The 24784-nt window shown below is 47.6% G+C and overlaps 1 protein-coding gene across 3 annotated transcripts in view; it reads left to right on the forward strand.

Annotated features, from left to right (window-relative positions):
- Positions 1-24784, forward strand: part of SLF2 (SMC5-SMC6 complex localization factor 2) — a 72246-nt gene that overhangs the window by 35487 nt on the left and 11975 nt on the right. For all 3 annotated transcript variants that reach the window (XM_069753727.1, XM_069753728.1, XM_069753729.1), the window contains exons 8-14: positions 372-474; positions 945-1020; positions 8171-8306; positions 17769-17862; positions 18281-18457; positions 18553-18650; positions 22659-22746. In XM_069753727.1, coding sequence (XP_069609828.1) covers positions 372-474; positions 945-1020; positions 8171-8306; positions 17769-17862; positions 18281-18457; positions 18553-18650; positions 22659-22746 — 772 coding nt within the window. The remainder of the gene's footprint in view (positions 1-371; positions 475-944; positions 1021-8170; positions 8307-17768; positions 17863-18280; positions 18458-18552; positions 18651-22658; positions 22747-24784) is intronic.

The following is a 24784-nucleotide window of genomic DNA, read 5'->3' on the forward strand; positions in this document are numbered from 1 at the left end:
AACGCAGTATGTTCATTAATTTTGCAGATTTTTTGCGGATTTCCCGCTATTAAATGCATTGGGAAGCTCCGGAAAAAAACACGAAAAATCCGCACAAAAAACGCATGCGGATTTCCTGCAGAAAAAGTCCGGTTTTGTTCAGGAAATTTCTGCAGAGAATCCTGATGTGTGTATATAGCCTAAGAGTCACAGAAAAGTCTTACATGCGGTATTTTTTTTTTTTTTTTTGTAGCAGTTCTGTAGTTAAAGGTGGATCCTTATCTATACAACCAAGTAAAGCATAAAATAGTTATTCAATGAAGACCATCCCTTTATAGGGGTCTATTTTCTCAATTACTCTATTTAATATACATTTTTCCTCTACCATACAGCTGTGCTCAAGAAACTCAAATCACGTTGGCCATGGAGGGGTATTTGACTTTTTTGTATCGATATAAAAAATGTCCCGATGTTCTAATGAAATGGATGTTCCAGGTAAGACATGGGCCAAGCTGCTTCCTAACCAGAGTATATTTAGGGTATAAGATCACAGATGTATACCCTTTTGCTTACCCTTTTGCTTACCCCAACGGTTTGTTGCTTATGTATATGTAATATTGCACCACTGGGCTAATGGCAGAATCAAGTAATACAGCAGACTTGGCTATGAGTCCGCAGTGTTCATAAGGGGGGCGCGTTCTCGGCCCTCCTCACCGTGACTGGTGTTCTGCTATCTCTATATTCTCAGCCAATGCAGAATTATAGGCTCATAACTAGGATTCAGTTGTAATCTTTGATAGTTTTTATTAGCAAAACTAAACAATATTTGGGTACATAGTCCATTGAAAAAAAATATGCACATTTTTGTGCGATAAGCCTAAACATATCTACCATATAAAAATATTACATTTAGCAATGTAAGTTAGTTATAAAAGGCTATTGCTAATTCATATATATTTTTACAGGTGATTTCTATACATCCATCATATGCAGTTTCCGTTAAACTTCTGCACACACTGATAGAAATTTCTTGCAATAATCGTAAGTATTAATATCAAGTCTTTTTCTTTGATTATGAAATTAAAGGACAATTTTATTGGTTTCAAATATGCACCTTTATAGCTTCATGTTGAACCAAATTCTAGGTTTGTTCTCATTTGTATTCAGACAATGCATTTACCTGTTCAATTTTTAGTAACAAATGAATTTGAGATCCAAAGCGGATTCTTTTGCACAACTTAGGCGAGTGGAAGCAGAGGGACCCCGTTGATGATTATGGGGTCATTCTGAGTTTAAATATGTCCACCAGATGTGTTTAATTTTGTCCACCAGTCGGCCTGCCCATTCTCAATTACTATACTCCCTCTTGGAAAATAGCTTCATCTCCTCTCCGGTGTCCGCACTGTTCCAGTAATGCCAGGGCTTGTTTGTCACTTGAGCCCTGTAGCCACTCATAGCTGCCAATGGGCCACTTCACTGTCACCTCCTTCAGAAGTGAGCGCGGCTGCTGCTCTTTTACTTGCTCTGGATTAAGTGTGCGTGAAGTGCCGCTGATTTGACAATAGGTGGATCACAAGGCATAAAGTCACGGGAGACCCAGCACCACAGGTGAGTAAAAATGTATTATTTTGCATGTGGGAGTATACGAAGTCCAAGAAGTTAACAACCCCTTTAATTTTATTTTTTAGAATAAAAGAAAAAGTTCTTTATACTTACTTTCTAAAAAACCTGAGATGGTGGAATCCAGACTCCATTATCCTAGAGGCCCCCTCTGCTTCTGTTTTCATCAGTTGTGCAACAGATCTTTTTGACATTAATTCTGTTTGTCTATTCCTAAAAACGGAACAAACAAATGGAATTTGCAAATGTGAATGTATCCTTATCGGTTTTCAGTATAAGGTGAATGTCAGACACACAAAAAAATAATGGGATTGTATTTTTTACTTTCTCCTTCGCCTCATTGGGGGACACAGGACCATGGGTTATGCTGCTGTCACTAGGAGGCTGACACTAAGCTGAGACAAAAAAAGGTTAGCTCCTCCCCTGCAGTATACACCCTCATGCTGGCTTCCAGAGACCCAGTTCAAGCTTAGTGTCAGTAGGAGGCACACTGTTTTTTTTTGTTTTTGTTTTTTTTTTGTTTTGTTTTTTTTTCCATCACGATTTTTTCCTTTTTTAACTTTCCTATTCGGACGAAGGGGGCGACGGATTCTTTCAAGGTCCGATCTCCCCCGAAACAGCAACAGGCGAGCACGGGAGTTTCACCTCACCGTATCCTCTCCTGCGACGAGGGAGCCACTGCCTGAGCTGACCCTTTTTTTGGGCGACGGTCTTTTCCCTAAAAGGGCGCCGATCTCCCCACTTTTTACAGACGAGCACTGGTGTTTTACCTCCAGTATCCTCCTCTGCAGCCAGGCTTTTTATTGCCGGACATCTGCCCTGTCCACCAGGTTTTACCCTCGGCTGTACAGAGGCTCTATTTCTGTGGCGTCCGTGCAGACCACACACTGCATCACCAATGCTATTCGTGATTCAGGTGGTGGACGGTTCCTCTCCACCCCCCTGTCTGGGGCCGGTGGATAGAGGCTTCCCAGCCCCTGCACCGTCCCTGCCATCCTAAGGCACCTCTCACCTCCTCGGGGTAAGTGTCTCATGGGGGGGGGGATCGCTGGTCTCGCGGTCCGGAGGGCTCCTCCTGGGTAGCGCACATCGTGGCCTGAAGCATTCCCCAGTTTTTCAGCACTTTGCGCCGCGCGCCGGGCCGAAGCCGCAAATTTAGTCCCCGGCTTCGGCCTAGCCGCTGGACGCTGCCGATAGGCCCCGCCCCCACTGCGCGTCATCGGCGGCGGCGCCCCCCGGTCCTGGCGCTTCTCGCAGCCTCCGAGATCTCTCTCCTGATCTCGGCGGCCATCTTGGTCCCTCACTACACGCCGCAGCTCAGCCTCTGCCGCAGCGTCCAGCTGTCACAGCGCCCCGGGGAACCCCACGTGCAGCCGGTTTTTTCTCTGGCAACACAGTTTGCCCTCTCTGGAACGGGACACAGGACCAGGGTAAGGAGACCTCGTCGGCTCTCCTCTGCAGCGTCGCCCTCGGCTTCCCCACAATTATAGACCTTGTGATCTAATTTCTTGCATTAGAATCATGTCCCAGTCAAGGTCCAAAAAATCCTCTAAGGTGCATACGACCTTTTTTTTCTGTGTGTACCACCTGCCAGGCCCCACTTCCTAGGCCTCAAAGTTCTCCCCTCTGCTCTGCCTGCGATGCTCCATGTGCCCAGGAGCCCTCCACCGCCACCGACTCCGGCGTACCTAGTCCCCCCCCCGTGGGTCGCCTCTCTTTCACAGTCCGTGGATTTTTTAGCCAACGCCATCAAATCCATTCAAAATCCTCCCGGGGAACGGGGCAATCCGTTACAGGTGTTAAGAGATCCCTCCATAGCAGGGGAATCGTCGGCCAGCAGGGGCCGCTCTCCACTTAAAGAGGCACGGTCATCCAGAAAACGGATCCGTACTACCTCTCCTGAGCGCTCACCTCGCCACTCAGACTCTGGCAGCTCCACCTCTCGCTCACCCTCTTTGGGGGCTCGCAGCGTTCACGACTCTGAACATGAGCCCGAGGTATCATTGGACCCGGAGGCTCCGGAGTTCAGAGCTACGGTTGACTCCCTCATTGTAGCAGTCAATCACGCGCTTAAGGTGGATGATGACTCTAATTCCGCTCCGGAACACGCGGTGTCTTTTACCAGAACCAAGCGTTCCCACAAATCTTTTGCCTCTCACCCAGCTTTTCTAGATATAGTCAAGCGACACAGGGAGCGTCCAGATAAGCGTTTCTCGGGTAAGAAGGATCTGGTATCGAAGTATCCCTTCTCAGCAGATCTCGTGAAAGACTGGACGGATCCCCCTATAGTAGATCCTCCGGTCTCGCGCCTGGCCTCTAAAACGCTTCTTTCAGCCCCGGACGGCGCTTCAATTAAGAGTCCCACTGAACGCCAGCTAGACTCTCTAGCTCGCTCAGTGTATGAGGCCTCAGGCTCTTCCCTGTCCCCCTCCTTCGCCGCGGCTTGGGTGACCAAGGCAATGGTTTCCTGGGCGGATGCTCTAGCGAAATCCATTCAGGAACAGGACCTCCCGTCTGAGATGGCGGACCTGGCTAAGCAGTTAGCCATGGCTAGTGATTATGTGATGTACGCATCCCTCGACGCGTCGAATTGCGCAGCATCGGCGGCTTCTAACGCCATCGCTATTAGAAGGGCTCTTTGGCTCAGAGAGTGGCGCGCAGACTCCTCCTCTAAAAAGTCTCTGATCTCTCTCCCTTTTCAAAGCGGGCGCCTTTTCGGCGATAAGCTTGACCAGCTTATTTCCGACGCCACGGGGGGAAAGAGCAAGTTCCTTCCCCAACAGAGGCCCAAGGCGGCTTTCCAGCGCCAGCCTTATTTTCGCTTTCGGCCCTTTCGTACCAGCCCAGCCTGGTCCAATCCTACCGGTCTTCCCAGATCGGACCGATCCGCTCGCACAGACAGAGACTCTCGCCCTTCCTTCAGGCCGACCCCTTCCTGGCGCGGAAAACCTAGGCAGCCCAGAACCCGAGGTTCCAGACCTCCCAGATTCCCGTCTCAATGACTCGGAAACGGCGCCAGTCGATACCACCAGAGTAGGCGGACGTCTACTCCTTTTTCAGCAGGCCTGGCTCTCCGTCGTTCACGACGAATGGGTCAGAGATCTGGTATCGTCTGGCTACAAAATAGAGTTCTCCTCTCCTCCTCCAACTCGGTTTTTCCCCTCTCGTCTCCCCAGCTCGGGAGCTCAGTCTCGCGCCCTTCTTTGCGCCATTCACGCTCTCCGCCAGAGCGAGGTCATTGTTCCGGTCCCGGAACACGAGAGGTTCAAAGGTTTCTACTCAAACCTCTTCGTCGTGCCAAAGAAGGACGGAAAAGTGCGACCCATTTTGGATCTGAAACTCCTGAACAAGTGTGTAAGAGTCCGGCACTTCAGGATGGAATCGCTCAGATCGGTCATCTCTTCCATGGAAAGAGGGGAATTCTTGGCCTCGATAGACATCAAGGATGCCTATCTTCACATCCCGATTTTCCCGCCTCATCAAAGGTTCCTCCGCTTTGCCGTTCTGGAGGACCACTTCCAGTTCACGGCCTTACCCTTCGGTCTTGCCACGGCGCCCAGGGTATTCACCAAGGTCATGGCGGCTGTCATGGCCATCCTTCGTTCTCGAGGAGTCGTCGTGTTACCTTACTTAGACGATCTCCTCATAAAGGGCCCGTCTTTCCAAGCCTGCGAGTCAAGCGTCCACATTACCCTGGATTCTCTTTCGCGCCTGGGCTGGCTGATCAACTTGGACAAGTCCTCTCCCGTTCCTGCCCGTCGGATCTCCTTTCTGGGAATGATCCTGGACACTTCAAGGGGGCTGGTCTTGCTTCCTCGGTCCAAGGCCCAAGCGCTTCAACAGGGAGCCCGAACGCTATGCCATCCTCGTCCGCGAACCATTCGGTTCGCCATGAAGATCCTGGGAAAGATGGTTGCAGCAATCGAAGTGGTTCCCTTTGCTCAACTCCATCTCCGTCCCTTGCAACAGGCTTTGCTGGACAACTGGGGCAGGAGTCTCTCATCTCTCGACCGCCCTTGCCCCCTGTCCCCGCGGGTCAGACAAGCTCTCGTATGGTGGACCCTGGGCCCATCTCTTCTCCAGGGGAAGTCCTTCCTCCCGATCCGCTGGTTAGTGGTAACCACCGACGCCAGTCTCCTCGGCTGGGGGGCGGTGTTTCTTCACCAGTCTGCCCAGGGCCGTTGGACAGTTCGGGAATCCAGACTCCCCATCAACATCCTGGAGATTCGCGCTATCAGACTTGCACTGAGTCGCTTTCACGTCCTGCTCGCGGGCCACCCTATACGAGTCCAATCGGACAACGTCACGGCGGTGGCTTACATCAACCACCAGGGGGGTACCCGCAGCAGGGCGGCGATGCAGGAAGTCTCTCTCATCCTTCGTTGGGCCGAAACCAACCATTCCATCATCTCTGCGGTGCACATTCCGGGAGTCGAGAACTGGGCGGCGGACTTCCTGAGCCGCCAGGGCCTTGCCTCGGGGGAGTGGGAACTCCACACAGAGGTATTTCACCAGATCTGTCTTCGCTGGGGGACCCCGGACGTGGATCTGATGGCGTCCAGATTGAACGCCAAGGTCCACAACTTCATTGCTCGTTCTCGGGATCCCCAGGCCATAGGAGTAGACGCGCTGATTTCTCCGTGGCATCAGTTTCAGCTCCCATACGTGTTCCCCCCCCCCCCCCCCCCCTGCCCTTACTGCCGAAGGTGATCCGAAAGATCAAGACGGAGGGAGTTCCGGTCATTCTGGTCGCCCCAGACTGGCCTCGCCGCGCTTGGTACGCGGAACTCGTTCAGCTCGTAGCCGACGTTCCCTTGCGGTTACCAGACCGCCCAGACCTGCTTCGCCAAGGTCCGATCTACCACCAGAGCTCAGGGGCCCTACGTTTAACGGCGTGGCTGTTGAAACCTGGATTCTAACTCGTGCCGGTTTCTCTCAGCAGGTCATCCCCACCATGTTAAGCGCTCGTAAGGCGTCCTCCGCCTCCATTTACCACCGCGCCTGGAAAACCTTCTTCTCATGGTGCAGGCTCCGAGGTCACCCCCCGCTCGTTTTCTCTATCCCTTGCATCTTGGATTTCCTTCAGTCCGGTCTGGACTCCGGCTTGGCCCTGACTTCCCTTAAAGGTCAGATCTCAGCGTTATCCGTGCTGTTCCAGCGTAAGATCGCCACCAACCTGCAGGTCAGGACCTTCATTCAGGGAGTCTCCCATGTGGTTCCCCCATACAGGATGCCGTTAGAGACCTGGGATCTCAACTTGGTCCTGGGAGCTCTTCAGGAACCTCCGTTCGAACATCTTCAAGATGTTCCGCTCCCTGTCCTCTCATGGAAGGTTGCCTTCCTGATAGCGGTGACGTCCATCAGAAGGGTTTCAGAGCTCGCTGCTTTATCCTGCCGGGCACCTTTCCTTGCCTTTCATCAGGACAAGGTAGTCCTACGTCCTTCCCCGGCCTTTCTTCCGAAGGTGGTCTCTTCTTTTCACCTTAACGAGGACATCATTCTTCCCTCCTTTTGCCCGCAGCCCAAACATAGGGTCGAGAAGGCTCTCCATACTCTGGACGTGGTATGGGCCCTCAGGAGGTACATTTCCAGAACGGCGCCTTTCAGAAAATCGGACGCCCTTTTCGTGCTCCCGGAGGGTCACAGAAAGGGTTTGGCTGCGTCTAAAGCCACGATAGCCAGATGGATCCGATCCGCTATCCCGGAATCCTATCGGGTCAGGGGCAGTCCTATCCCGGCGGGGATTAGAGCTCACTCCACTCGGTCGATGGGTGCTTCCTGGGCCATCCGGCACCAGGCAACAGCGGAGCAGGTTTGCAAGGCCGCAACGTGGTCCAGCCTGCATACTTTCACAAAGCACTACAATGTCCACATCCACTCCTCTGCGGACGCGGCCCTTGGCAGGCGTATCCTGCAAGCGGCCGTTGCGCATTTGTAGTCAGATGGTACACGAAGTAATTTGGTTGTATTGTTTCCCTCCCAGGGACTGCTTTGGGACGTCCCATGGTCCTGTGTCCCCCAATGAGGCGAAGGAGAAATAGGGATTTTTGTGTGTACTCACCGTAAAATCCTTTTCTCCGAGCCACTCATTGGGGGACACAGCACCCACCCTGGTAGCCTTACGGCTCGTTACCTTTTTTGGTCTTTGACTGTTGGTTTGACATGTTATATTCTAAAGTTACTTGTTATATTGTTATTATCCTACTGCTTTTGCACTGAACTGGGTCTCTGGAAGCCAGCATGAGGGTGTATACTGCAGGGGAGGAGCTAACCTTTTTTTGTCTCAGCTTAGTGTCAGCCTCCTAGTGACAGCAGCATAACCCATGGTCCTGTGTCCCCCAATGAGTGGCTCGGAGAAAAGGATTTTACGGTGAGTACACACAAAAATCACTACTTTTGGGGTAGATTAGTAACTTGTCACCTGAATTTTCACATTAAAGAAAAAAAATCTAAAATGCCGATATATTTGGAATGTTTACAAGTTCCAGGCTTTTTATTTGTCTTTTTGTAATAAAAAAAAAAAAAAGTTACATTTTTATTCTTATTTAAATACATTATCTCCTTCCAATAGTTTCAAATCTGCATGAAAAACCCTGGATGCCATCGTTGTTGGATATCGCTACTGTGTTTGCAAATATGGGGATTCACTTTGACACGCTCTTCCCTCTGCCAAACATCTTGCCCTCATTTGGAGCCCCGGACTTGGTGTAAGTGCTCAATTATGTGCTTCAAAATCATGCATCTGGTTTAAAAATTAATGATGCATAATATCAGTCACAGTATTTTTTAAATGTAAGCCACAATGCCAACGTCAAAAAAAAGTCTTAAAAGCAACCTGCCAAGGAGGTACTTTACTGCCCGAGCTACAGGCAGCATGATTCAAGGGGCTATTTCTTACCTCACTTACCCTGTCTCTGCCTATGCACACATAGGGAATGTGGGGGGCACAAGCGCAATAGTCTTACCCAAGGAAAGAATATAATGTAGTTGAAAAATAGGGAGCTGCTCCCCTATCGGGGTTGTATTAACTGACAAAGAAAGGAACAAAATGGATCAGCTGCTGCAGCACCCACGGAACGGAAATCCTGTTGAACTGAACAGTTGGTTTGAGAATGCGGGTGATAGTCTGCTCTGCCGATTTTGGATGCCAAGAAGCCGCAATATGGGTTCATGTGGTTAATTTACTATTTGTTTCGAGATTGAAATCAACTTCCTCAGGAGTATTTAAGTATACTGTGGTTGTCCTGTGGAAGAAGTTGGTCCAACTTTGAAAACACGCAGAGAATAAACCACATGAACCAATATTGCTGTTTTTTGGCATCCACATTGGCACCACGGACTATCACCCTCATTCTCCCACAAATTGTTATGCGCATATGTGGAGACACCTGTCAGTCAAGGGAAGGTGGGGTAGGGTAAAACAGCCAGGAACCTGCCTTAGCGTAGTTGTCTGAGACATATAGTCCCCTGCCAGCTTTTCAAACTATGCCCCGAGAGGGCGTGTTAAAGTCACACCCTAAGGGTGTGTGCTAGGGTGCCACGGAAATGCATGGTAAAAATTAAGTAGCAAGTTTTTGAAGGTCTTACCTCCTAATTTTGTTTCTTTTTGGTAATAGATATTTTATAATTTTCTTTTTTTAAGATTAGTTATCATTTACTGGTTGCTCAATGGCACATCATATTGCAGTTTTAAATGTTTTAGTATTTATCGTCATGCATATCCCTCATTATGTATGGTTATGTATGTATTATGTTATGCCGGTTACCAATCAGATTAATTGATTTTATATTTTGATAGATTGGGCGTAACTGAACGCGGCGATACCAAATGTGTGCGTGTGTATATACGTGTATGTGTATATGTACCGTATGTACTCGAGTATAAGCCAACCCGAGTATAAGCCGACTCCCCTAATTTTGCCACAAAAAACTGGGAAAACTTATTGACTTGAGTATAAGCCTAGCTTGGGAAATTCAGCAGCTACCGGTAAACGTCAAAAATAAAAATAGATGCCAAAAAAGTAAAATTAATTGAGACATCAGTAGGTTAAGTGTTTTTTGAATATCCATATTGAATCTGGAGCCCCATATAATGCTTTATACAGTTCATTATGGCCCAATAAGATGCTCCATACAAAATAGGCCCCATATAATGCTCCATACAGTTCATTATGGCCCCATAAGATGTTCCATATACAAATATGCCCCATATAATGCTCCATTCAGTTCTTTATGGCCCCATTCATGCTCCATATAATGCTCCACGCAATTCTCTATGGCCCCATAAGATGCCCCATATAATGCTCCATTCAGTTCTTTATGGCCCCATAGATGCCCCATATAATGCTTCATGCAGTTCATTATGGCCCCATAAGATGTTCCATATACAAATATGCCCCATATAATTCTCCATTCAGTTCTTTATGGCCCCATAGATGCTCCATATAATGCTTCATGCAGTTCATTATGGCCCCATAGATGCCCCATATAATGCTCCATGCAGTTCTTTATGGCCCCATATAATGCTCCATTCAGTTCTTTATGGCCCCATAGATGCCCCATATAATGCTCCATGCAGTTATGGCCCCATAGATGCTCCATATAATGCTCTATGCAGTTCTTTATGGCCCCATATAATGCTCCATGCAGTTATGGCCCCATAGATGCCCCATATAATCCTCCATGCAGTTCTTTATGGCCCCATAGACGCTCCATATAGCCACATGCAATGCTGCTCCTAAAGACACACTCGCCTCTCGTCACTGCCCGCTGCTCCTCAGCATCCGGTCTCTCCGCACTGACTGTTCAGGCAGAGGGTGGCGCGCACACTGTCATCGCGCCCTCTGACCTTAACAGTCAGTGAAGACGAGGCGGCGGTGGAACGAGGAAAGGTGAATATCACATACTCACCTGCTCCTGGTGCATGTCCCACGTCTCCGGGAGCGGCAGCTTCTTCCTGTAGTGAGCGGTCACATGGCACCGCTCATTACAGTAATGAATATGCGGCTCCACCCCTATGGGAGTGGAGTCCATATTCATAACTTTAATGAGCGGTACCAGTGACCGCTGAACAGGGGAAGAAGCTGCCGTGCCCGAAGATCGTGGGACATGCGGGGACCGCGTCAGGAGCGCTGGGAGCAGGTGAGTATTTGACAGGCGTCGCTCCCCTCACCCGCCGACCATGACTCGAGTATAAGCCGAGAGGGGCACTTTGAGCCCATTTTTTTGGGCTGAAAATCTCGGCTTATACTCGAGTATATACGGTATATGTATGTGTATATATGTATATGTACAGTTGTGGCCAAAAGTATTGACACCCCTGCAATTCTGTCAGATAATACTCAGTTTGTTCCTGAAAATAATTGGAAACACATTCTTTGGTATTATCTTCATTTAATTGGTCTTAAATGAAAAAAACACAAAAGAGAATGAAGCAAAAAGCAAAACATTGATCATTTCACACAAAACTCCAAAAATGGGCCAGACAAAAGTATTGGCACCCTCAGCCTAATACTTGGTTGCACAACCTTTAGCCAAAATAACTGCGACCAACTGCTTCCGGTAACCATCACTGAGTTTCTTACAATGCTCTGCTGGAATTTTAGATCATTCTTCTTTGGCAAACTGCTCCAGGTCCCTGATATTTGAAGGGTGCCTTCTCCAAACTGCCATTTTTAGATCTCTCCACAGGTGTTCTATGGGATTCAGATCTGGACTCATTGCTGGCCACATTAGAAGTCTCCAGTGTTTTCTCTCAAACCATTTTCTAGTGCTTTTTGAAGTGTGTTTTGGGTCATTGTCCTGCTGGAAGACCCATGACCTCTGAGGGAGACCCAGCTTTCTCACACTGGGCCCTACTTTATGCTGCAAAATTTGTTGGTAGTCTTCAGACTTCATAATGCCATGCACACGGTCAAGCAGTGCAGTGCCAGAGGCAGCAAAGCAACCCCAAAACATCAGGGAACCTCCACCATGTTTGACTGTAGGGAACCGTGTTCTTTTCTTTGAATGCCTCTTTTTTTCTCCTGTAAACTCTGTTGATGCTTTTGCCCAAAAAGCTCTACTTTTGTCTCATCTGACCAGAGAACATTCTTCCAAAACGGTTTAGACTTTTTCAGGTACAGTGCCGGCAAAAAAAATCTTTACACTTGCGCAGCTAAAAAAAAACTTTACATATAAAATCCACATCATAATTTCACTTTTTAAAAGTGTACACAATGGGGGAGATAATAAAAAACTGTCTAATATTAAAGCTGGCTTTGTTGCAAATATCAACCAATCAACGCTCAGTTTTCACTTCATTGGTAAAGCGAAAGCTGCACTCTGGTTGTTATGTGCAGCTCAGCCAGTTTTGCTATTAGGCAGTCTTTTATTAACTCCCTCAGTTTTTTATTATCTCCCACAATGGGTTGAAAGAAGCTTAAAATGGAAGAGAAATCCCGTGCCTTGACTCTGCTCGAGAAGGGGGATTCGGCGATTGCTGTAGTTAGAGATCTGGGAGTGTCAAGAGAAGCAATTTATCAACTAAGTTGATAATTTGTTGAGAAGTTGTTAATTAACAGTTGATAAATTGCCTGCGCTGTTTAGTACTGGCTGGGGCAGGCGCAGTCCGCAAGACTGGATGTGACATCAGATGGCCAGAGCTCACTGCGCCTGCACCAGCCAGTAATAAACAGCGCAGGCGCCAGATTTCATGGGAAAACAGCGCGGAGGGGGCAGCGCCCCTGAAGATTTGAGTGACGGCAGTGTGGCGTTTCAAGCAGGGGGTTAAGACCTGCCTCCCTGTCTAAAGAGAGGTATTTTGGAGAAGTTATAAAACGCTTTATTTTGGGAATAAATGCACCAAAAACTAAAAGAGCCACCTTGTTAGAATGCAGCATTGCTGCTGCACAAGGTAGCTTTTAGTTTATAACGGCTAGAAGGGGTGACAGTGGCGCTTTAAGGGCACATGACCGGTATTCCCTTGTCTTAAGGGCACATGACCGGTATTCCCTTGTCTTAAGGGCACATGACCGGTATTCCCTTGTCTTAAGGGCACATGACCGGTATTCCCTTGTCTTAAGGGCACATGACCGGTATTCCCTTGTCTTAAGGGCACATGACTGGTATTCCCTGGTCTTAAGGGCACAAGACCGGTATTCCCTGGTCTTAAGGGCACATGACTGGTATTCCCTGGTCTTAAGGGCACATGACCGGTATTCCCTGGCCTTAAGGGCACATGACCAGTCCGAAGCCGGTCACCCTAAATGAGCTCAGGAGCCCTCTGCAGCCGAATCCAGCTTATCCCAGAGTACCTAGTTCCCTGAGTGGGCTTCGTCATTGCCGCAACTCATGGATTCTCTGACAAGAGATTGAGTCCCTCCGTGAACCCTCTGTGCCTCGGAGTGCTCGCAGGAACACTATAGAGGTCCCTTTCCTTCATGCGAGCCGTTGGCTAGCAGGGGCCACAAGTATTCTAGAAATGTACAGGCGTCTAGAAATGTACACGCGCCTAGAAAACTGAAGTTTCATTTCCTGATCCCTCACCAATGATTTGCGGAGAACAAGTCTCTGAATATGGGTCAGATATTGCCTTGGTTCTGGACTCACCAGAACTTCAGAAAAGCATGGATTCGCCTATTTATATCATCAACCAATCTCTGTAGATTGACGAGGACTTCGGTTCTACTCTAGATCACTCAGCATCCCTCATGAGGAAACTAAACTCCCTCGCAGAGCATTTGCCATTCACCTGGACAGGTAGCGTCTGTATAAGCGATCCACTGGACAGAAACCTCTGCAAGCGCGGTATCCTTTTTTCAGCCAATATGCAAACACGCGGGGTGTTCACTCCTTGTATACCCACCTAAGACGTGAGATGCCATGCTTGGTCTGATTCTTAAGGGCGACGGGTCCTCTTAAAGGGCACCGATCTCCCCACACCATCGATAGACAAGCACATGGAGTGTCGTCTCCATGTATCCTCTTCTACAGCCAGGCCTAATGCCGGACAACCAGCCCTGTCCACCCAGGGACCTTAACTCTGTGGATGTATGGACGCCCCCTTTTTGGCATCCAAACACCCTCTGCATCTCCACTATTTAGCAGGTGATGCAAGAAGGCAGACGATCCCTCTCCACTTCCCTTTTAAAAGGATGGTGGATCCAGGGTTCATAATTTTTCCCACCGTCAAGAGAGCGGCGATAGTAAGAGGCGGTTTTTCCTAACCTTCTGCATTCAGCTGCGCATTCTGCCACTTGGCATATTACCAGGTAGAATCTCCTGTGGTATACCTACCAGTATCCCTACCCAATGGGTCATCAATTAAAAATACAACAGACTGTCAGATAGCAAATCTAGTTCGTTCCGTCTAGTTCAGCGCTCTACCCTTCCTTAGCCGCCGCATGTGTTGCTAGAGCAATGGTCTCTTGGTCAGAGACCTTTAACCATTTTAATTTTCTATAGACTCAACCAGCAGTGGATCAGTTGTCCAGGACGGTCTAGATCTATGGGATCTTGGTTCCAAAATGGGGAGCGAAAAGTAAGACCGACCCTGAACCTCAAACTTCTACCAAGCTTGACAAAGGTCCCCCTTCTTCGGATGGAGTTACCCCGCTCAGCCATTACTTCAATGGAAAAAGCGGGAGTTTCTGGCATCCACTGACATTCGGGATGCTTACCTTCACATTCCTATGTTTTCCCCTCTTCAAAAATTCCTTTGCTTTCCCTTTCGCGAACAGCATTTTCAAATCACGACCTTGTCCTTCGGCCTTGCTACCGCACCCAGAGTGTTTGCAGGGGTTATGGCGGTTGACACGTTCCTCTTGCACCCTAGAGGCATGGTCGTCCTGCCCTATCTGGTCGACTTTCTAGCTCCTCTTGCTATACCCTCTCTCTCCTGGGCTGGCAGCTAAACTTTAGACAAGTTTTTTTCCTCATTACCAGCCCAGCAGATATTCTTTTTTGAGGATGATCCTGGAAACTTCCAGAAGGTTAGTGATTCTCCCTTGAGACAAGGCCTTGGCCCTTCAACAGGGAGCTCGCCCACTTGTTCACTCATCCCCTCATTCCATTAGATTTGCTAGGAGGGTTCTGAGGAAAATTCGCAACGACAATGGAAGCGTTTTCCTTCGCTCCTCTCGTTTTCTGCAGGTCGATCAGGCTTTCAGAGGCTAGTCTGTGAGCTCCTTCCTCATCCAGGGGAGATCCTTTCTCCCAGTTCAATAGTTATTAGTGACTACCGATGTCAGTCCTTTTCTCCTGATCATTGTTCTGGGGATCCGAACGGTACGGCTAGTTCTACGGCAGGTCCACTGCCTTCTGGTGGGTCACCCCATCTGTTTCAATCGGACAATCCCATGTCTGTCCCATACGTCAATCAGCAGGTACCCACGTCAGGTGTCATGGCCGAGGTACCTCACATTCTCTGTTGGGCCACGATTTATAATTTGGTGATCTCAGCACTACACATCTCAGGAGTAGAACTCTGGGCGGCGGCCACAGTCACGTCAGGACCCCGCCTCATGTGAGTGGGAACTTTTACCCGGAAGTCTTCCATCAGATCTGTCTTCTCTGGAGCTCTCCAGATGTAGGTCGGATGGCATTCAGACTGAACGCCAATGTACTCTAAGTTCATGGTCCGGCCTCCAAGTCCAAAAGCCATCGCAGTGCATGCTCTAGTCCTTCCATGGTACCAGTTTCCTTCACCCCTCTTCCACTACTTCCGAGATCTTTTCGGAAGCTGGAAGGGCCCCAGTGATGCTGGGAGATCTGCACTGACCATGTCAGGTTTGCGGAACTAGTATTTTTCCGTCTTATTGCAACAAAACTGCAAGTATGGACTTCATCATAGGGAGTCCTCACGTGGTTCTTCTCTATCGCATACCGTTAGATCTTTGGGACCTTAATGATGCTGGGAGTCTTACAGTAGACTCCTTTTGATCCGGACAGACTTTACTATCAGGGAAGAGCGCCCTTTTTTCTCTTCGATCTCCTCTTCCTGACGAGTTTTCGGAGCTAGCCGCTCTGTTCTTTCAGACCTTTTTCTTTTTTTCTCTTATTACCATCAAGGCAAGGTTGTCCACAAGCCATCCCCGTCCCTTGTTACCAAGGTGGTATTGTATTCCCACAGTTATGAGGGCATCGTTCTTCCCTCATCTCTTTCCGCACCAGTCCACATAACGGAATGGGTTCCCCATTTTCTGAACGTGGTGAGTGCTCTGAGTAAGTACGTCTCAAGGACGGTGTCCTTCCGAAGGTTGGACACTTGATTTGGGCTACCTCAATGTAATAGGGCGGCTTCCTGACGGTTACAGGAAGGGTTTAGCTGTTTCATCGGCCATGTTAGCTTGGTGGATTTGTTACACCATCCAGGAGTCATTCCGTGTTAGATGTCAGCCTATCTCCCTGTCTATCGAGGTTTCTTGTATTCTAGGCACCAGGCGTCGGCACAGCAGGCCTGCAAGTTTGCGAGGTTGTCCAGTCCGCATGCATTCTTGAAGCACACTAATTCCCAGACTTCCACAGATGTGAGTCTGGACAGGCGGACTCTGCAGGACTCTGCAGGACTCTGCAGGACTCTGCAGGACTCTGCAGGACTCCGTGCCACACTTGTAAGTAGCGGTTACACAGGGCCTGATCTGATGTTGACCCCACCCAGGGACTGCTTTGGGACGTCCCACAGTCTGTGTCCCCCACTGAGGCGTAGGAGAAATAGGGATTTTTGTGTACTCACCATAAAATCCTTTTCTCCGAGCCATTCATTGGGGTACACAGCTCCCACCCTATTATTAGCTTGTGCTTGTTATATAATTTAACATGCTATACTGTCATATATAATGTGACATGTTATGCGCACATATATTGTTTATTGATCTCCTGCTTTTTCACTGAACTGGTTAGCTGCGAGCCAGCATGAGGGTGTATACTGCAGGGGAGGAGCTAACTTTCTTTGTATCACTTGGTGTCAGCCTCCTGGTGGCAGCAGCATACACCCATGGTCTGTCACCCAATGAATGGGTGAGTACACAAAAATCCCTATTTTGCCTTGACACCCGAGTGTGTACATTGCGGATTCCATTGTGGATTTTTCCGTTCGGATCTACTCTGGATCTCGTGCGGATTTCGCCTGCGTTTTTACACCTGTGGATTCCTATTATGGAATAGGTGTAAAACGCTGCGGAATCCACACAAAGAATTGACATGCTGTGGAAAATAAACCGCTGCGTTTCTGCGTGGAATTTTCTGCAGCATGTGCACTGTGGATTTGGTTTTCCATAGGTTAATATAGTACTGTACACCGCATGGAAAACTGCGGATCCGCAGGGCAAAACCTGCTGCGGATCTGCTGCCAAATCCGCAACGTGTGCACATACACCAAAAATTCATTAAGAGACACATGGCTCTTGATGAATCTCGGTTTTCTGAGTAGTGATGTGCGACCTTGTGCACCACATCAGGGACTAGAGTAAGGGTATGTCCACACTAGGCTTTTTTCAGGTTTTTTTTTTTTTTCCTGTAACAAGGAAGGTAAGTTTGTACTAGGTTGTTTTTTTTTTTTTTTTTTTGTTTTTTTGCTGCAGGTTTTGTGCTAAAATTTTTTGTTTTATTTGCGTGCAGATTATCAGCGTTTTTTTCACCACCCATTACTGTCAATTTCCATTGTGCAAAAAACAAGCAAAGCCCAAAATACTGATGACAAAAAAAAAGGTGTGTTTGAGATTTCTGAAATCTCATAGACTTTGCTGGTACTGTAAAAAGCAGCTGAAAAAATGCCTAGTGTGAACATAGCCTTAGATTTCTGGCATAATGAATGCCACAGCTTATGAATTAGACGAGCTGTGGCATCATGCCCCCCGTCCCACACCTATTTTGATAAAGCTGGGAGAAACTACAGTGAAAATGTCAACACACAACTTTTTTTTTTTTTTTTTGCTTGACTCTGAGACCCACAGACATTTTTCAGCTTGGAAACCTTTGCTGGAACAGATAGGACCAGAGACTGTCAGTGACGGCTCAGTTATAATAATTGGACATAGACCACAAGAGTCTTTTCCTACTGTCTGCTGAACACTTACATGCTTGGATATTAAACATAGTCACCAGTTCACATTTTCTATTTGCCCCTTGCAATTCGGATTTCCCCATCCCTGTATTTTATATATTTTCTTTCCTTTTGTATATTTTAACAGACCTGCCGTGCCCTTGGATGGGTTATTTGAAAACGGATTTTCTGAAGCAATCTTTTCTCGTGTTCCAATATTTCAGATTGCTCATGTTATTAAGGTGAGTCATTGACACACTGCAGATTGTATACACCACAAAAGATCTGCATCTTTAAGACTTGTAAGAACACAGATCTCATGTCCACAACCTTCATTTCATTTGAATTTAAATGAGAAAAATCTAAGACTCTGTATTGCACAACAATACAATATCCTCCGGTCCGCGGTGAGGTCGTGGTTGTATATTTAAATCAAAAGAGATAAAGAGGGAAGTTGAGAAACAAATCTAAGCTAAATGCTGGTATCTCACCGCAGAGGTATTACCAGATTTCTTTGTATCATCCGGCTCATATGATAAGCGTTTAACGACAGGAATAAAATAAATTAGTGGAATATTCCCAGGTAGACTTATCAAAATTGTAGGGGAAATAGATGGAACAAAGCAAGTGTAGATTCATCTGACGTGTTCTCTTTTACAGTTTTTAGGTTTTTGCTCAGCTATCTGCAGGGAAAGCTTCTGCGACCTGGAAATCCTTGCACTAATTGTTTTACTTTTAAAATTGCACTTGGAAAAGGACTTAAAAGACTTTCCTGCAGTGGACTTGCACTGCCTCATCAAAACTTTGCTTCAAAACATAAAGTCCTGGGACACTGTCGTAAGTAAAGCGGAATTATGGGAATTTGAAAGGCTGTAAGGTCAATCTTTCTTTCTTGTTTAAATTTATTTTCTATTTTTTTTTTTTCTCCCAAGATGCCAGAAATGTTTTATGCAATAAGTGAACTTTCTACTCACCATCACAACTACATCAAGCTGTTGCAGCTCATTCCAACTTCAGAGAATCGTGGAAGGTATTTAGTCATCTCTTTAAGTAAAATTTTAGCATTGCTAAGTTTGCCTTTCCTATGGTTGGTTTTAGGGTACATTTTCACATACAATTGATTAAGACTGGCTTTACTCTGTTGGAGTAAAAATGGAACAGAAAACAAAATCTATGCCAGGTATGGGCTGGAGTAGATATCTGGTATAATTCATGCCAATTTCTGCTGTAAACTATAGTAATTTTTTTTATACTGTGGCAGATAAGCCCCACTCCCTTTTACAAATAAGCATAGTTGCGTCTAGTATAAAAGCAATATTTTTAGAGTTTTGCAAAAAATGTGCCTCTTTCAATGCGTGTGTTGAAATTCCTCCTTTGTCACATAGATTTTCTAATAACTGCAGAACACATTTTGATTTGGCCTTAATTCTAAAACCTCTGCCCTTAGGCTGCGTTTACAGGCCACAGTCGCACTGCGCCACCGCTGTCTTCCCACTGTTTCCCCGCACAATCACTTTATCCTGCTGTTCAACCTGTAATATCGCAGAACCATTTCGATCAGGAGCTTGATCTTGCAGGTCAAGCTGGTTCTCATTTTGTCTGTCGCCTGATTTATGCTACTCATGCCATGGCATGAGCCTGACTGCATGGGTGCAGCGAGGTCTATTTTTCCCTAAAAATGCTCCTGGGTTTCAGAGATCCTTTGCTAGGTGAAGAGAATGGAGCGTCGCCTGTCAGGATAATGTACCAGAGAAGTCCAAGTAGATGTAAGAGAGAGAATAGACTTTATTTCTACGTGTTTCGTGATGATCACACCACTTCCTCAGGACAGTCTAAGGTAGAACTATTAGTGCAAGGATTTCCAGGTCACGGAAGCTTTCTCTGCAGAAAGCAGAGCAAAAACCTAAAATCTTTAAAAAAAAAAAAAAAACACGTCAGATGAATCTTCACTTACTTTGTCCCCTGTATTTCCCTTACAATTTTCATAAGTCTACCTGGAAATATTCCACTAATTTATTTTATTCTTGTTGCCAAGCTCTGATTCATGCTGTGTGTGGCATAGGCAGCATTAATCCGGTAACCAGGTTCCCATTTAGGGTATATTCACACTGTGCAATTTTGTTTTATTTTTTTCCCCTTTCCCCACCAAGAGAAGATGCTTCTGGAACCACTTATTTTCTCTTCAGTTTAGTAAACCTGAAGTTTTGAGAAAACTCTACTGCAGATCTAGTGGTTTTCTAAATCCTGTACTCTGTATAGCCCCACCCACACTACTGATTGGCAGCTTTCTGCCTATGCACAGTGGCAGCTTTTTGTGTACAATCTGGGTGGTGGGGTGAGGGGTCTCCGGGAAATACAAAACCAAAAATAGAAGACTTCCTGGCAGCAGGATTACCAGCCTTCTACTGATAGGATCGCTGCTTTTTCAGCAGGAGATTATTAAAACCATGGCAAGCAGTTCAGTGAGTGACCTCTACATAACGCTGTTTCTCTATCGCCTTTCATTGGGGGACACAGGAACCATGGGTGTATGCTGCTGCCACTAGGAGGCTGACACTATGCAAATAAAAAAGTTAGCTCCTCCTCTGCAGTGTACACCCTACCGACAGGAAGTAGGATATTCAGTTTAGCTATCCGCAGTGTATATCCCCGGCGTGGACAACCAGGCCGCAGTGTTTTTCTCTGCCGCGAGGGCCTTGCGGCAGGACAGAGGTCCCGACTCAGGAGGTCTTCCTTCAAATTTTCCTTGGATGAGGAACTCCGGACACGGATCTCCTGGCGGCCCGACTGCTTAGGAAGAGTCCACCGTTTTGTTTCCAACTCCGCAATCCTCTTGTTGTGGATACCGATACCTTGACCATTCCTGGGTCGCCATTTGTACTTACCTTTCTGTTCCTCCCTCCCCTTTCTTCCCAGACTGTTGAAGATCTATGCGGAGGGGGTGCCGGTCATTCTGACCGCACCAGATTGGCCCAGAAGGTCTGGTTCGCTGAGATCGTTTATCTCCTCGCGGACTCTCACTGGTGGCCCCAGTCAGGTCAGATCTTCTGTACTAGGGACCCATCTGCCGCAGAGTTCTTGGTGTCTCAGGTTAACAGCTTTGCTGTTGAAACCTTCCTTTTTGGCCGTTCTCTCTAGGCGGGACTTGATGTTGGCCTTGCCCTTAGTTTTCTGAAGGGTCAGATAGCAACCCTTTCCATCCTTTTTCTGAAGTCCCTTTTCAGAGGTCCTTTGCTACTAGCTATCACGGTACGAAGTTTTATATCCGTCCCGTTCTCAGATCAGGGCCTTTCTTCATTAGCGCATGCGGCTCCCTCGTACCACACTTCCGTGGATCCCTGGGACCTCAGTCTTGTTCTGGAGGCTCGGTGGACTTTCTCCGTTGAGCCTCTCCATGAGCCTCACTTTCTGCTCTGTCCTGCAAGGTGGCTTTGCTGGTGGCCATCTCCACGCATCTCGGAGTTGGTGGCTCTCTCCTATTGCCCCATTCTTGGTTTTTCACCAGGATAGGGTAGTTTTACGGCCTTTGTCGCCTTTTCTTCCCAGGGTGGTGTCCTCCTTTTACTTGAATAAGATCGTCCTTCCCACCTTTGTCCTGCTCCGATCGATTCTCTGGGGCATTCTCTGAACAGGCTAGACCTGGTCAGGGCGGTGAGGATCTATTTGTGTAGGGCCGCCTTCTTTAGGAAGAAGGACTGTCCTTTGTCATTCCAGACGGTACGCCAAGAGGCCTGCCGGCTTCCAAGGTTATGATTGTTCTCTGGATCAGACCTGCCATTCTGGAGGCTCACCGGATCAAGAACAGAGTGACTCCTCCCTCTGCTCCGGGCAGTGGGCGCCTCCTGGGCGGTACACCATGGGGCATCCGCCCTACATCTTTGCTAGGTGGAAGCCTAGTGTTCCGGTCACTCCTTTGCCAAGGGGTTATAAGCTCCATACCTACGCTTCGGCAGTTGCCAGCCTAGGCGGAAGGATCTTGCAGGCGGCAGTGGTGATTCCTCCGACCTGAATGGAGTTTTTCTGCTGTTCCCACCCCAGGGACTGCTTTGGGACGTCCCATGGTTCCTGTGTCCCCCAATGAAAGGCGATAGAGAAAACAGGATTTTTGGTTGCTTACCGTAAAATCTGTTTCTCGGAGCCTTCATTGGGGGACACAGCACCCTCCCAAGTTGAACAGCTCTGTTTACTGTATACGTTTGAGTTCTTTGAACACTCTTTGAGTGTTTGAAACCGTTGATCTGTGAAGCGCCGTGGAGTTTGTTGGCGCTATATAGATAAAGTTTATTATTATTATATTATTATTCTTTCGCTTTTACACGTTGCTTCTCCTACTGCTTTCTCACTAACTGAATATCCTACTTCCTGTCGGTGGGGTGTACACTGCAGAGGAGGAGCTAACTTTTTTATTTGCATAGTGTCAGCCTCCTAGTGGCAGCAGCATACACCCATGGTTTCTGTGTCCCCCAATGAAGGCTCCGAGAAACAGATTTTACGGTAAGCATACCAAAAATCCTGTTTTTCAGATTGTGGCAAAAAAACTGGTGACCTATTCCCTTTAAACAATTAACAAATCGCCAAGTATTTTTTTTAAAGCAAAAATGCTTAAAAAGATGCCTCTTACCCTTTCCAATTGACTTCTATTGTTAAGCAAGGAGCGTCTTTCTAGCAGAAAACGCCATTCGAACGGACGTGTTACATTTTTTTAAACACTTTGGAAAATGTTCAAAAGCCTGAAGCGAACAGCCAATCATTTTCCCACAACAATTCTTTTGATTTGTTTTGAGAGCCCTTTTTCTTACATTTTTATGAACACGGCCTAAGGGATGCAGTGAGACGACAGCGGCACAGGACTGTTGTCGTTTTCAGCCGCAGCATGACCCTTGCATGTGAACGCAGCCGGAGGGTGCAGTGATGGTGTAGAACGTGGTTCGATACCTTCTATACAGCCTGTTATCTTAGTCAGTCTTACATTTCATTTTGACTCATTTTAACTGCAAGTTATCATCAGATCTTTTTTTGCTTTTCTTTTTCCCTACAGACAGCTGCGAAAGCACCTCAGCCTGATTTTCCTATCCAATATACTGTATGGAAACTGCAAATACGTTCCACTAGACTATGATTCTCAGGTAGGTGGGCACTTGTCTGTTACTCGTTTGGGGACAGCTTCATTCCCCCACCCAAAACCATCAATCTTCAGTGACTGGTTTGATGGATTGTTTGTAAAATTCATCCTGGCCTGAGCTATTAATCCTTTTTGTTATGCTGGGTACACTACACAGAATATAGCGTTCTTCCATATTGCTGACAAAGATGACGGAGACTAGCTCCAGTATGTACTGTGAGCCTACGAGTACCTTCACGTGTACTTATTTTCCTCCAATTTCTTATTGAAAATCCACTGCAATGTACAGTGTGTCGCATACGGATTTGTGGTGGAGTCAACAGCATGTGGCCTTAACGTGGTAGTCTCTTTTTAGATGTTTTACATGACTCTAAGGAAAAATTACTCAGGTTAACCAATTTTTCTCTAGTAACCCCCCACGACAGCACACCTGGAGGATGTTACCCCTTTCCTAATAGGGACAGGAAATGACAAGAGGTTAAATAACCCCTCCCTCATCCTCCCCTCAGTGTTCTTTCCTGTCCCTACTAGGGATGAAGAGGTCATCCCAGGTGCACTGTGCCGGCAGCGGTCACCGGGGGGAATACAGATAATCTGGCCGGGCAGCTGGGATCAGACTTACGTCCATTCCCTGTCGCTGCTCCCGTCTCCTCCGACTCGGGACTCCTTCGCCACCATTCCGCGCCTGCGGGTAAGGTCTGGGGCGTTCTTCGGCTGGAGGCCTCTCGGAGCTCTCCAGCCCTTCTCCTCCTCCGCACCGCGCGCGCGTGTGTGGGTACTTCCGGTCTGAAGACGTCAGACGCCGGCCGGCTTCTCTGAATCAGGAAGTTCCTCGTGCGTTCCAGCCAGGAACACTAGGAGATAGCATGGAAGACGTCGGCGTTCTCCCCCCACGTACTTCCGGACACCGGAGGAGGAGGTCCTCATCCAGGAGGACAGGTGCTGCGTCCGGTCGCCTATATATTCAGGCCCTGGACAGGAAGACATCGCAGGTAGGACCACTGTGTGGTGAAGACTATGGAGATGTCTGCTTCCTCGCGCTCTGCACCTGCAGAACACAGCACCATCCCGGCCCCAGTGAGTAGTCTGGCCCCGGGTGTCCATTCCCTGATGTGGGTTGTAGTCTTATGATTCCTTCTCCCCTTTCTTTTTAGGGGGACAAGGAATCCACATCAGGAAGCAAAACAAAAACTACCCGCAAATGCGCAGTTTGTATGAAGAAGCTGTCCTCTTCATACAAGAAATCATTGTGCAAAGAATGCACAGACAAAATTATCAGCGAAGAACGGCCATCCCTGATAGAGGAGATTAAAACCTTAATCCAGCAGGAGATTAAAACATCTCTGGCCACTCTTTCCCAGCCTACACCATCTCCTAGTGCCCCTCCTGAGGCTAAGAAAAGGAAACTTAATCCACAGGAGGAAGAGCAGGAGGACTCTCAGGGAGAGACGTCAGACGAACCCCCAGAGGAGGGTGAATTATCCCTGGACTCTGAAACTGTCCAGCAAGAGAGATACTACTTCTCTTCATCTGATATAGAAGAACTCCTTACGGCTGTAAGGAAAACTATGGAGGTTGAGGAAGAGAAGACGGCACAGTCAGTGCAAGAAGAGATGTTTGGAGGACTTCGTTCTAGGAAGCGTCAGGTGTTTCCTATTCACCAAAACATCCGAGATTTAGTTCTGGACGAGTGGGAATCCCCAGAAAAGAAGCTGACTACTCCAGCGGAAATTAAAGACAGATTTCCTGTGGATGCCGAGACAGCGTCATGCTGGTCAGAAGTCCCAAAAGTGGACGTCCAGATTGCCAGAGTAGCCAAAAAGACCACGCTACCATTCGAGGATGCCTCCCAACTGAGAGACCCTCTGGAACGTAAGATGGACGGACTACTAAGGAAGTCGTGGGAAACGTCAGCATCTTTACTGAACATCAATTCAGTATCCACTTGCGTGGCTAGATCGATGCATCGCTGGCTGGGGCAGCTAGAGGAGCACTTGTCCTCAGGTACTCCGAGAGAAGATATTCTGGCCTCCTTGCCTATC

The sequence above is a fragment of the Ranitomeya imitator genome, chromosome 2, assembly GCF_032444005.1.
Source record: "Ranitomeya imitator isolate aRanImi1 chromosome 2, aRanImi1.pri, whole genome shotgun sequence".
NCBI classification, from domain to species: domain Eukaryota; kingdom Metazoa; phylum Chordata; class Amphibia; order Anura; family Dendrobatidae; genus Ranitomeya; species Ranitomeya imitator.